The sequence below is a fragment of a genome, unplaced genomic scaffold, assembly GCF_019419815.1.
Source record: "Pyrus x bretschneideri cultivar Hongxiangsu unplaced genomic scaffold, Pyrus_bretschneideri_v1 Contig97, whole genome shotgun sequence".
Taxonomy (NCBI): Eukaryota; Viridiplantae; Streptophyta; class Magnoliopsida; order Rosales; family Rosaceae; genus Pyrus; species Pyrus x bretschneideri.
The window spans coordinates 177,680-191,747 of NW_025999839.1; the positions used below are offsets into that span (position 1 = coordinate 177,680).

At 36.5% G+C, this 14,068-nt stretch overlaps 1 protein-coding gene across 1 annotated transcript; it reads right to left on the minus strand.

Annotated features, from left to right (window-relative positions):
• Positions 1 to 3,439: 3,439 nt before the first annotated feature.
• LOC103936392 (xyloglucan endotransglucosylase/hydrolase protein 24) lies at positions 3,440 to 5,376 on the minus strand. The gene is made up of 3 exons (XM_048577074.1): positions 5,077 to 5,376; positions 4,508 to 4,701; positions 3,440 to 4,078 (listed from the first exon to the last, which is right to left on the minus strand). Exons 1-3 carry the CDS (start codon positions 5,353 to 5,355, stop codon positions 3,670 to 3,672), a joined length of 882 nt encoding a protein of 293 aa, XP_048433031.1. The 5' UTR covers positions 5,356 to 5,376; the 3' UTR covers positions 3,440 to 3,669.
• Positions 5,377 to 14,068: the final 8,692 nt, after the last annotated feature.

A 14,068-nucleotide genomic window follows, 5' to 3' on the forward strand; every position in this document is an offset into this window, starting at 1 on the left:
ACATCCATTTAGGAAAATTCTGAAGTTTTAATATAGTTGACCACCCGGGTGTCTCGATTGACTTTGAGGGTTAACCGTTGACTTTTCGTTGACTTTTTACAAAATTTGTTCGGGACCCCACTTAGCGTATTTCAACGGCCTGATTTTGAATCCACCATCTGTTTTTACTAGAATGTAAAACCTACACCCAGCTTGTTCCATTGTCTGAATATCCCTGCAGTGGACTTGTGTGCCTACATAAATTAATGAGCATTGATTTCTTATAATAACGGTTTGAGATTTAATGTTGAGATGCCTTATTGTTGTACCCTACATCTTTGACTTACTTCTGCTGCAAGGTACCTATTACATACAATTACTATAATATTTTTTTGGGAATCCATATACTTGTTTTACAACGAGGGGTTACACTTTTTTAAAAGGTTTTACAAAACTTTATTTTCAGGCCCACTCAACCTTGTTTTTTGCCCCTCTAGGATTTTAGTGGCAGATGTTTCGTGACGACGAGGATTGTTGGCAAAAGTTGTTATGTAGGAGACTTCTCCTTTCAGTATAAATGTCATTACTTTTCTTTTACTGCAATTTATCTATGCTCTAACTTCACTTGTGTGATATGGGTTCAATCCCCGCTCACATGCGCGCTCTAAATTTTTCACTTTTAGGTTTTAATTTATTCAAAATTTTCTACATCACTACACTATATGGCTTCGTCACCTTCCAATTGTCGACAAGCTCAGGTGTCCAGGTGGACATTCCGGGTTGGGGTGTGTCAGTTTGTTATCAGAGCATAGGTTAGGCAGTATTGTTATCATCACACACGTGATGGCTAGCTGCACAAAACTACTTTCTCCTGCCATATCGCTGCTCCTTCTCACTGCACTCGTGTTTACTGTCAGACTTTAAATCAGGCCCCTTGGTGGGGCTCTGATACCAGATGTTAAAAACCAGAAAGATCTTTGAGAGACTGAGAGAGAAGGAAGTTCAATACACACTTGGTTTCTGGGAGAATAATCTTATTGAATTCAAAGATAACACAGGCTACTTATAGCCTTACAAGATAACTGAATGAAAGTAACAACCCACGATTTTACAACACCTAGAATCGTGGTATCTGACTAGGGTTAAAGACTGAACGTGAAACAATACTGGTTCCTTAATAATAGGAATTATTAACGACTACAAAGTTGTCCTAGAAACTAGGAAGCTTAACCCTAGTGGTTAAAAGACTCCTAACAAGTTTAACACCCACATTAAAATTTAATATTAAATGACTTATTTACCTCACTATGCAATGACAATTTTGACTTTATTAGGTTTTCAAAAAAAAAATAAAAATTTCTAAATACACTCCAAATCACTTTTAACGGATTATTTATCTTCTCAACTATCAAATTGTGTAATGGCACAACTAACCATTTGTACTTGCACCTCCATTTATATCCATCAATGTAAAGATGCAGCTTCGAATATCTCAAATTCGTTTGGAAGTGCAACTTCAAATATTTCAAATATTTCCAAGAGTATACGTCTTAAAACCAGCCACGTAATAATCAAAATAAAATTCCCACACTGCAGAAATGAAGTTCGTGAAAGTCAAAACAAAAATTGCATACCATGAAGTTAAACTTATTGATAAGCCATTGCTGATACCCAACTTAAAGAAGGTAGACATTTGTCGATGCAAACTATACTAAGATGATATCAAATCATCATTTTGAAATCATTTGGAAAACTCAGCGTTCAAATGATTTGAAATCTTTCAGCAAACTAAACATTCAAATGGTTAGATTTAGTCCCTGAAAATTAAAAATGAGTGTTATAAGATTTGAGAAATGTGGGGTGTATAGAAAATGTGGGTGTATGCACAAAATATAAGGTGCATATTGAGAATGTGGGGTGTAGGGGTATTATGGGAAAGTATGTGGGGTGTATTAAGATAATTTTTAAGTGAAAAAGCAAATGTAGGGTGTATTAAGTATGTGTGGTTTATTCAACAATTTGTGGGGTGTTAATATAATAAGCCAAGATAAATTTCTATATTAAATTAGTTTGTGATGGTAGTTTAGGTAATAAATTTGGGTTTAAAGAGATATTGATAGTTTAATTAAAAGTAATATGGGTGTAAAGAGTAAGTTGGGTGTAGAAAAAGGTTGTATGGGTTCAAATAAAATTCCCCTTTATTCTTTTATTCTTTTATAAAACTTGTACCAAATTATTGTAACTATTTATTGTATAACTTTGGCTAAATTTGTCGTCTTTAGATTATACGTGTTTTGAGATTGCTTCTGAAATGATTAAAATTGTTGAATTTTAGATTGAAAATATTTAATGATATTAGATTTTCTTTTGGTTTCAAAATTTTTCGGTTGTGAATATCTTTTGATGTGTAGTATGGTCGATAGATAGGTTTTATATTGTTTAGTTACTAAGTGTGATGTTTTGCACCGAGATTTTGTGTCAAACAATGTGAAAGTTGCGTTAGAAGTGATACTTATGCTTGTGATTTCGTGTTCAATTTTTGCACCTTCGCAACTTGAGCTGCTCTTGTTAAATTTGATAACAAACCAAACTACTTATTTTGTGAAAGTAAGAAATAATAATGATAACCAGCTAACAAATTTCGGACTATCTGTGAAACTCTTTGTTGATAACTCTGTCTATTTTTTAACATTTTCTAAGCAGTTCTGTATATTTAAAATGATGATAAAAGTTGAACCCTTGGCCCTCACACCCCCTCCTACCCAGCCTTCCCGCTAGTCAGTTCATGGCTTCGCTACTAAAAACAGTAGACCAAATTTAATGTGCCAAAGAGCACTCAAATAAAATATGTGAAGCAGTTTCCATACCTTCGCAACAAATAGAGCACATAAATGCAATTGCAAAACCTCCTTCTTGAAAGAGATCATCAGTTATGGTCTCTTAACATATATATATATATATATATATATATATATATTTTTTTTTTTTTTGGCCACAGTACAGAGAACTATAAGGACGAAAGCAAGAGTTCCAAACCAATCGATCTCATTGTGCTCGAGTTATGCGAGCCTAAAAGAGAGAATAGATGGAGAATCCTAGGGCGAATCAGGATAGATCCAAAAAAACGAAAAAAGAGGCTGTGGATGCTCTTTTATAGGTGACGGTCAAGTCTCCCTTGTTTCATGTTTTCATGTAGTTTTTTGAGGCCCAAATTATTGTATAAACACTAATTAAGGGCTTATTTGTTAAGTTGCTTAGTGAGGCCCAAATTGGGTTAATAACATATTTTGTTTTCTCTTGCCTCATCCACCCACCTACTTGGGGCTCGTTTCTTTTGCCTCGTGTGTTGATTATTTCGTTTTGAGGGGGAAATTTATGAAATACATAATGCATGAAGAATTGTAGTGGGAGGAAGGCGAAGAAACAAAAACAGATGACTAGAAATAAATTTCTTTGAAAGTGAAAACAGCTAAAATAACTTTTCATTTTTCATTTTTATTTTGTGTACCTTTCCTCATCAACCTATCTTTCATCCACTTTTATTGTTCATACGTCTTTTCCTTGATATGGTTCTCCCATATTTCAAATATAAAGAGTGAAAAGTAGAACTACAAACAAAATGATTAACAAAAGGACCTAAATGAATTGAAAATCAAAACTTATAATTTACACGATTTAGCTGATGAAGGTTTAAGATGTGTTGCTGGCAGTGCATTCTAGAGGGACGCCTTGCGGGAATCGCTTTGTGTCTGCGCAGTAATTATAAACCATGTAATTCTTTTGCACCCATTGAAGCCTCTCTTGGCTTGTGGAGTCCAATTGTTGTGAGAGCAAGACAGAGCTCGTTGAGTTTGAATTTGAACTGCAAGAAGTAGAACCCGAAGACCGCCAAATGCAAGCATTATCAGCATTGAAATTCCTGTATGAAGCAGTAAAGGGAGCTTGGGACCAGTCTGTCTTGACCAGACCTCCTCTAGTGGCCCAGTCATCAGCGTTCCAGAGGCTTGAATATATCCTCATGGACTGGTTCTTTGGGTATGGAACACCAATTGACTCCAAGTTCTTGAACTCTCTGATGGGTGTGCCATCAACATAGAGGCTGCAAGATAGAGACCAGAGAAAATTTTCAATAAGTCAGGAAATAAAAACAAGAACATGAAAACAAAAAAACAAGCGCTTCAATTTTTCCTGTTGTGAGGATGCTTGGTAGATTGGATAGGAAATTTTCCGATCTCACTATTTTATTAAAAAAACATTATATCCTGGTACCAAATTAGGAAGGCCTTATTGCATTTTCGTCTTTAGCGTTTGCATTGCGACGACTCAAAAAATAATGAGGAGTGCAAGTGCACAACGTATATATTGGAGTGGGGAATCGATATTATATATGCCAGTTTCAAATTTATTGCTCGACAACATCACATGTTAGACCGTTAACAGAATTATTTTTTTTTATATTTTTTTTTTACGGATTATTCAGTAAAAAAAAAAGAGAAATAAGCATGAGTGTGTGTGGTTCAGCACTTACACAATATGTTGGGCATTCCAAAGGATAGAGTAGGTGTGAAAATCAGCAGTTGGGTCGAACCAGAGGTAGAATTGCTGCTCTTTGTTGCCTTTGCCTTGGCTGAATATATTGGTATGAACAATATAAGGGTCGCCACTAAGATTCCCCAAGAATTCAAAGTCTATCTCATCCCACGAAGACCCTTCTGAGCGCAACTGCAGCATACACAAAAGTTAAGGTTCGTGCATGCATGAGTAATTTGATTTAGATTAGAAATCTAACTCTTGAGCGACATAAGCTAATATGTGTGGAGAATAGAGTCCCAAATCGGGCATATGACAAAATATAATACAACTTATATAGGGGATATTCCACTCTTAATATCACCTAGGTCTTTTGTTAATAAACTCCAACTAGGAATAGGTGATTAAGTTGGGACACTATTGGTGATATTGGCCGGACATATGCATGGGCCGATAAATTAGTTTATCAATATGTAGGGGAACTAACAAATATGTGATAACCAAAAAAAAAGAAAAAAAGAACTAAGAAATATATGAAAATTAACAAGACGGAAAATTGTAACTTACGTAATAGGTAGTGACAGTGCCTGCAGAGTTACCAGGAACAAACTTAATTTGCATATCAATTTTTCCAAAAAGATATTGATTTGTGGATTGGAAGCCAGAGCCAGAGGACTTGTCAAGTGAGAGAGTAAGAAGCTCGCCGTTGTTTAGTATCTTACCGCGGCCATCACCCCATGTAACCTGAATATCCTGGTAGAAGTTTCCAGCAGAAGCAACCATCAAAGAGGTAACCATGAGGGAAAATAGCAGAATATAACTGGAAGAAGATAAAAAAGCAGCCATTTCTCAAAGTACTTGGTCTTAGAGGAAGAAGCTGTTAAGGATTTGTGTAAAGGCAAGACAAAGTTCTGCTTTGAGTTGATTGGAAAAGGGTGATCTCATTTGTGGTATTTATGGAGCATTGAAACTGTATGCGCGTGCTGGAAGGTTCTTCATTCTCAATAGTCAATATTTGATAATATGAAGAATTGTAGTTGGTAATCAGCGTGTGGGGAAAAGGGCGAAGGCTAGATGTAGCCAGCTGGATGCCAAATATGTTTTTTTCTCCATCATTTTCATGCCAATTATGAAAAGTGGTTTGGTTCCACAATGCTATATTCTCCATAGCTATAGCCAGGGAAGGCTGTGCCCAAAATTTGGTTTACTCGTTAATTATAATAATTGCGTCCGATTGTGATTGCAATGTTTTATATAGTTTGATTTGAGTGTTTCTCATACCAACAACTGTTGTGTTGAACAAAACTAACAAGGAAACTAGTTCAATTCGATTTTCCTTTCTTACCGTCCTATTTTTAAGTTACCCGGTTCCTTATTTCTCTTTTTTCCTGTTAAGTAAAGATGCCATAATTATTCCAAAACAAAAATGGAAATCAGCTGGTGCGAGACAGTGGTCGTCTACGATTAAGCCATCTAGTAATTTCCGCACGTAATTATGTTTGTCAGAAGTGTCGCTTCAAAACTTTGACAATCTAGGGAGTTCGCCTTTTTCACATGATTCCTACATACTGATTGCACAACTAAGAAACTATTGGCGGCATAAAGTCAGTCCACCACCTCATCCCCAAACCATTTTCAGTCCATGTTTTTTTTCATGGTTAATTTAATTACGCTAGGTGGATAAGCGGAATAAGGTTTTATCTGAAACGTCCTGCAACTTAAACAAATGTTCGACCTATATTTTTCATTTCGACATCAAACTAGCATCATCAAGGTTCTACACCAAGTTCCATCCCTTAATAGACCATGTCAAATGTTTGAGTTTTTTTTTTTATAGTTTCAAACAATTTCTTCTAGATGCTTGCCAAGTCTAGCAAGCAGGCCGGCCTGTAGGCTATTTTGCGCCAATAGGATGAGATTCTCTCCCTCTCTTTTTCCATTCCCTTCTCTTCTAGATTTTTTTTTTTCTTCTCTCTCTCTACAAAGATGATATCTTGCGTATTTAAATAGAAGGGAAGAGAAGGAGAGGGGAAAAAAGAACGGAGAGAATCTTTGTCTACTATAGCAAATTTTAATATATATATATATAATATAGGCATGGTTGACCATATCCGCAAACATTTTTAATTCATGGATTTCTGTACTTTATGTTTTTGTGTTCTATTTCTAATAAAAAGTCCCAAGAAAAGTAGTTTTATTCCAAACACACCATTTGACGTAAACAGAGGATCCAAACTCAATTTGTGAGCAGAATTTGTTTTGAGTGCAGATTGAAAAAAAAAAAAAAAACAAACATACAATGATTAGATTGAAAACCATTCGCAATTTCTTGTGTTCGCTTGTATGGCAAGAAATTCTTCGGGGAAGAATTGAAAGTACAAATTGACCCGTTCGTAACATAGATTGGTAAAGATTTATTTAAACACACACAATAACTGTGCCATAGAAAGTTTGTCACAGGAAAAAAGCCTAGGGAAGTGAAAAAATTAAGTTCATAGCGGTCAAAGGGAAAAAAAAAAATATATCCTAATTGAGACGCTTGATTCTCACAAAGACTATAATACCTATGCCATGTTTGGCAAGTCATTGGTCATAGTTTTTTTTTTTTTTCAACAGCCATTGGTCATAGTTAGCATTGTCAATTTCTGAAGATAAATCCCAGAAATATTGGTGCCGTTGATACCCGTTAAGTTATTGAGGAGTCTGGATTGGAAGGTATAAATGTTGATGATTATTGTGGATGCAAATTTTTGCCTTCTTCTTTTTAGACGAAAATGCACTTGCTAAACAATTAACACTTTATGTCAAGGCCAAGAGCCTCACGCACCCACGATGAATGGGGGAGGGGGGCTTTGTCCGAAGAAATTTGAGAGAGAAACTGTTTAGAGAAATTTGAAGAATTTAGCAAGAGAATTAGAATTAGGTTTTTGGGAGAAATGGTGGCTATTTATAGGGATGGGGCCAGCCCCTATTTGGAGAAAATGGGTTTGGCAACTTATGGTGATTTTTGGGTGTAATTGTAATCAATTAGACAATTAATCAATTAATTGGGTAATTAATCAATTAATTAGCTAATTAATCCTATTTTGAAAAGAATAAATAGGAATTACCTTATGGGGAGGATTGATGAAATAAGTTTTGAATAAATACCTATTTTGATCACCTTTGACCTTGATTGAGCCATTATTGTCTACTTCTTGCACGCGGGAGTTCCGGTGTGCCTTGAGGGTAATTTTATCTTTTTCACCCAAGAATCCACGTGTCGCCTCCATATTTTTTTTGGTTATTTTTGGCTCTACAAATGTCCCCACACCTATTGGGCTACTCATAAGAGAGGGCAATAGGTGTAGAGATCTTCTTGCTTTAGGAGACATAGTATTGTTTCCTATTTTGATGTAGATTCCCTCTTTAATTGGAAATTAGATTCTTCTAGGTAAGGGAAATTGTAAACACGAATATTCCTGTGATGAATGAAACAAAAACACGAGTACAAAATAATATTTTGTATTGATTTTAGGGCTACAATCTCTTTTACAATTTGATCCTCTGATTCTATCTTCGTAATGTGTAGATTTGTTGATGGGTTATTGATCCAAAGGGCCGTCGAGGCTTGGTCTAAGGATGAACAGTTGTGCAAATTTGTTGATGTTGTTGATCCAAAGGGCCGTCGGGACTTGATCTTAAGATGAATGGATCTTCAAGGCCTTCGGGGATGATCTTGATGAACAGTTGATGAACGGATCTTCAAGGGCTTTTGGGCTTAACCTTGAAGAATGGATGTGTGGATTTGTTGATGTTGTTGATCCAAAGGGCCGTCGAGGCTTGATCTTAGGATGAACGGATGATGAATGATGAACACTTTCTTCAAGGGCCATCGGGGCTTGATCTTGAATTGGTGGAAGTTCTTCAAGGGCCATCGGGGCTTGATCTTGAAGGAGGATTTGATGAAGAATGAAGAGGGCTTTCTTGATCCTTCGAAATTTATTTGAGAGCTTTAGAGTTTCAAAGCTTCAAGGTTTTGGTGTCATTGAATTGGTCAAGTGAAATGAATGAAATTGGCTTCTAGTTATAGAAATTTTCAAGGCCTACTTTTGAATATAATATTCAGATGAAATAAATCATTTCTGCCAGGTGTTGACACATGTCCTATTTGATGACTTTTCTGATTTTGTTCGATTTTTTGTTGGGTTACATGATACGTGTAAAATTTATGTGATACGTGAACGTTGAAATTTTAATTATTGGTCAACATTTATTTCACCAAAATTTGGGTGTCTACAAATGCCCCTACTTCAAGGCGCGCCATATACATGTGCTTGTCACGTGTAGGAGATGCGTTTTGAAGTCCCTTAACGATGTCGATCCAAGGGCTTTTAAGGCTTGATCTTGAAATGGACTGGAAATTTCTTCAAGGGTCGCTGATGCTTGATCTTGAATTGGGCTGAAAGTTTTCTTCAAGTGCCATTGAGGCTTGATCTTGAATGAAATTGGACCATAAGGAGCTTCACGTGGTAGATGATCTTTGGCTTTGGTAGTAGATGAATCGACACGTATTTTATTGCGCTTGTTGACTTTCCACAGCTTTGATCTTGAACTGGGTTGGAGTTTCTTATGCCAGACTTGCACCAAATGTTTGAATTTACTGCTTCTATCTGGATTATACAGTTATGCAGGGAAGGGCGTCGTGCTACAATGATTGGCTCAAGTTTATCGTGTTGCATTCTTCTCTGCTTGTTTCTTTTGCATAATAGAAGTGGTGTGCAACCTTTCGCCTTTAAATGGTCTTTCAGAGCATCACCTCTCTATGACTCATCCACACTTGGTAGCTTCAGTGTAAAGAGCCAACATCATATCAAATGTCCTGAAGTATTCGCTGAGGAAATTTAAGACCTATCAACAGTTGAAGATGAGCACTCAAGAGCAATGCTAGGTAAGCAATCAGGCAAAGGTTCTGGGCATTTCACCCTCTGACTAACGGGCAACCTAAATGAACTATCTGGATCTTAGAGAACATGTTACTTTTGGTTGTTTTACAGTTTTGGCAAGTTAATGATGGACACCTATCTTTGTTTATGTTGCGTATGACGATAATTATTATTCTAGTTTGGGCGATGGTATAGTTTGAGCTATGGTATAGGGATTTTACGCATGGAACGTGATTGACAGATGAGTATTACAAACAGGTATTCGAATGATCAAGATTACGATGTAGCAAAATTGTATGCTATTGATGTTGTCTCTGATATGGTACTGCGTGAGCGTGATCGAGACTTTCATCAGACGATTTAGGTGTATTTCCCAATGAAGGGCAAGATGGTAATATTGCACCCCCGGGAATTTATTACTTGCTTATCGGGACAATTGTGAGTTGCCAGTATTGCGGGCTATAAATCGTAATATCGATAACTTATTCGTTGGGTTCGTTAAGCAAGTGGGCAAGTAGGCTTGTCTATGTTAGTATATTTATGTATTTATTTACTGTTTGGGCTTGACCCAAAGATACTACACACTTATTCTTAGAGTACGTGATGCTATGAGTGCGTAGGTGAAATCTTTCTACGTTCGGTTTTGATTCAATGCAACTATTTTAACTTTACTTTATTATATACGTATTTTGACGTTATGTTATTATATATCTATTTTTTTTACTTTATCTTTTCGTAAAGGATTTTATATTTAAATATTGTACTGAAGGAGAAGGAAAGTTTGAGCTAGGAGGCATGAAAGAGGAATCATTGTAATCCGATTGCAACAGAATGACATTCTTTTTTATGCAACCACTCTAACTTCATTTCTTCTTTACATATATTTTCTTTCTATCTTAACTATTTTATGTATAGCAACTTATTTTAAATTTCGGGGACAAAATTTTTTAAGGTGGGTAGATTGTGACAACCTATCTCTAATTTTACTATTTAATTAATTTTAAGTAAGTGAGTTGATGAAAAATGTCCCTAGAGACGAGATTGTTGACTTTCGTTGACCGTCATTTCATGACGTGTACAAGTTATTATTTTACTATATTTTTGAAGCACTCAACAGTAGAACACACATAGGCACAAGCCGAATCGAATTTGGAGTTACGACGAAGATTCTACTGAAATACGAATGTGAGGGTACTTTAGTAATTTTATATTTTTGAATTTGGGCCCTTGATTATTTTAATATTTTCTGGTGGGATATTTTAATTATTTTATTAATTTTCTGAATTATGGGGCCCACACTCACACTAAACTCTCCACTCTTTCCTCGCCACGTGTCAAATTTTCCCCACACTTTAGGGGACATTCTCGAACTTTCTCATCCCTTAGTCTCTCGTCCCTCTTTCTCTGATAAGTCTTTTTACCTCCCCTCTCTCTGTGAGATTTGTCGGACCACCATCACCCCCCATCCTCTCCAACGAGCATCACAGCCACGAACCTGAAGCCCACATCGTCTCTTGGCTGTGAAACCACATACCTAAATCCTGAGCTGCAAACACGAACCCGGACCTCGATCTCCATGTTTCTTGGTGAGTCATCACAATTTTCCAAACAAGGTAGGCCTCAACAACCCTCTTTTCTCGTCGTTTTTCATCATTGTGAAAGATTTTAAGGTTTTAGGCCTTTGTTGTAAGGTTTAGGGACATAAACTACTTGGGGAAAACATTCCCAAGTTTCTGGCGAAGGACCGCGAAATTGCAGGCCATTTCCGACCACAACTCGTGTTCCACTTAGGTATATTTTTGTTCCTTACCTCTTGAGCTTCATTTTGACTTTTGAATCTTTGAATTTGGTTGAGAAATGAACTCGTTATGAACATTCGAAGTTTCCAATCACCTCTCCTGCGATCCGGCCTTTTTCTTCATTAAGTCTGACAACCCGTGAGCCCAAACAGGTCAATACAACCCTGTACATAAAAAAAAAAAGGCCTAAGCCCAAACCTTAAGCCCAAAATGGGCTCAAAATTTTCTGGAATATTCTTCGTGTTCACTTTTTCAAAATTTTCTTAGAAACCCTCCTAACCTAATTTCAATGCTTCGAGTCCGGTTTTGACATCCATTTAGTGAAATTCCAAAGTTTTAATGTAGTTGACCGGCTTGGCCTCACAGTTGACTTTTTAGGGTTGACCGTTGACTTTTCATTGACGTTTTACAAAATATGCTTGGGACCCTTCTTAGTGTATTTCGACGCGCTGATTCTGAATCCGCTGTCCATTTCTCTAAATTCAAACTTTTTAATTGAGTTTTACTAATGGGTCTCAATATTATGCTTAAGTGCGATTACTATTGGAGACTCCGACTTCACTCATTCGAACGGCTACAACTTCGCAAGAATCTGTGAGTAGGTCTTTTCTTTTTATATAGTATATATGTATTTGTTAGTTTCCATTTATATATTTTATAAAGAATTTTCTATGGTACGCCTAGATTAGCTTAACGTTTATAAGATTTAGCGCACTAATAGAAATTATGAAATTATGCTACGTCCTACGGGATGCACAGGTATGCGTACAGTTATGGGATGCCTTAATTATATTTGCGGCCATGAATAGTGTTATGTTGACTAGAATTATTGATATAATGTTGCATGATCACATTTACTTTATCTGCACATCGTTGATGCACTAGCGTTAATACTCGCCCGGGGTCAAGGCCAGTCTTTCACGTGTATGTTCATATAGCACCGTACGCTCACTTTGGATCCATTGTAGGTGCCAGTCCTATCCTAGATTGCTATAGGTAATAAGGATTTGTATGTAATGCAAATAGTGCTAGTCTTCACGTGATTGTAGTATTAGAGCGTAAATCATTATTACACCCAGTCATGTTCATGTCAGAATATCGCTACATGAACTCGTGTGTTAGCATATGTCGATGAGCACCTAATATGATAATGTTTATTTATGCAAGACATTATTTTTAATGGAAGTTATAGGCTTATTTACGCATTATTGTAAAATATTGCATTATTGAGATATTGCTGGCTGCGGTAAGTATTTTCATACTATACGTAGTATGTTATATGTGGAAATTATATATTTTTTTTTTATGGCGAGGGGTTATTATGTTTTTAAAAGGTTTTACAAAGCTTTATTTTTAGGCCCACTCACATTTGTTTTTCGTCCCTCCAGGTTTTAGTAGCTGAGCTTTCATATCGACGAGGATTCTTGGCAAATATTGGTATTGGTGATTATCTTCGATAGTACAATTCTTATCCTACCTTTACTGTACTTTACTTATGCTTTGACATCACGTGTGAAATGGGTTAATTCCCACTCACAAGGGCACTCTTACACTTTTAAATTTACTCACATTTTTCACATCACTACACTTTATGCCTTTCGTCACCTTTTGGTGTTGGCTAGCATAGCTCGATTCGGAATCCAGGTGGACATTCTGGGTCGGGGTGTGTTATATTCTCAATATTTTTCTTCCCCCCGATATGCCAAAATTTATTGCTTCGTTTATATTTTTTTAAACAAAAATAATAAAAGTTGAGTTGTTGGTTGTTTAAAAATAATAAAATAATACTTAAATATGCTAGCATTTAAGGTAAGGCAATTGGAATGCCCTTGGAAATAGCAAAAACCATATTTGAAGGCAGCTTCAAATTTGGCATTTCTTTGTCCATGTTAGCTTTGACATTTTGGTTGGAGTAAATAGCACGTCATTTGTTACTATTATATATATATATATATGTCTATGTGGCACTTTTGACATCTCATTTGAAGATGAACTAAGCTTCTAGTAGTATAACAAGCTTTTACATGCATCTACTAATATTATTTAGGATTGTATAGGGGGAGGAAGGACCTAGCTAAACTAAGCTACGCTAGCTAAGTGTGGTGATTAGTAGTTTGATCAAATCCAGTAGGCTGGGTAGCAGCTGGGCAGTTTGCCAAAATAAGATCTGGCCAAGCAAAAAGAAAACAGGAAAAATAAAATTTGTTCAAAAAGCATTCAATAGCGTGTTATCTAGTGAAGGTTTACATGATTTAGTTGTGCACTTGCGTGACATGCACCATTTCACACATGGAAACAAGCAACCAGTATTTCTCATTCGTTGCCACCTGTTCCTCCAAACACCCCCAACTTGGCACTCTAGGATTTTTATCTCATCCCTTGGTTAACCCTCTCTCTCTCTCTCTCTCTCTCTCTCTCTCTCATAGGTTATATCCTCCTTTAAATGGCCAAACCCACATCTCGAAGTTCACCAACCCATCAAAGTATTACCCCACACTGTATACTTACATTACTAGCTCTCTTACCCGTATTATTTAAATCATTCTGTTCTTACCAAAACAATATCTAATCAAATTGTAGAAATAGCAGTACAACCCGAGTTAGCCAATGGCTTCCTTTCGTTCTCTAATGTTGTTCATGTTCTATTGGTTACTACAATTCTGGGTACTACTGCTGGAAATTTCGACGATGACTTCGTCATACGTCATTACAATGGCCAGCTTCTTACCTTGTCACTCGACAAAGCCTCTGGGTCAGGCTTTCAATCTAGGAAAGAATATCTCTTTGGAAAAGTTGACATGCAGCTGAAGCTTGTTCCTTGAAACTCCGCTGGCA

Excerpts from the sequence above, each read along its gene's own strand:
- LOC103936392 (XM_048577074.1), bottom strand. The coding sequence starts at position 5,355 with ATGGCTGCTTTTTTATCTTCTTCCAGTTATATTCTGCTATTTTCCCTC. Across the intron at positions 4,702-5,076 it reads GCACTGTCACTACCTATTAC|TTGCGCTCAGAAGGGTCTTC; the intron begins GTAAGTTACAAT and ends TGTATGCTGCAG. Across the intron at positions 4,079-4,507 it reads TGGAATGCCCAACATATTGT|CCTCTATGTTGATGGCACAC; the intron begins GTAAGTGCTGAA and ends TCTATCTTGCAG.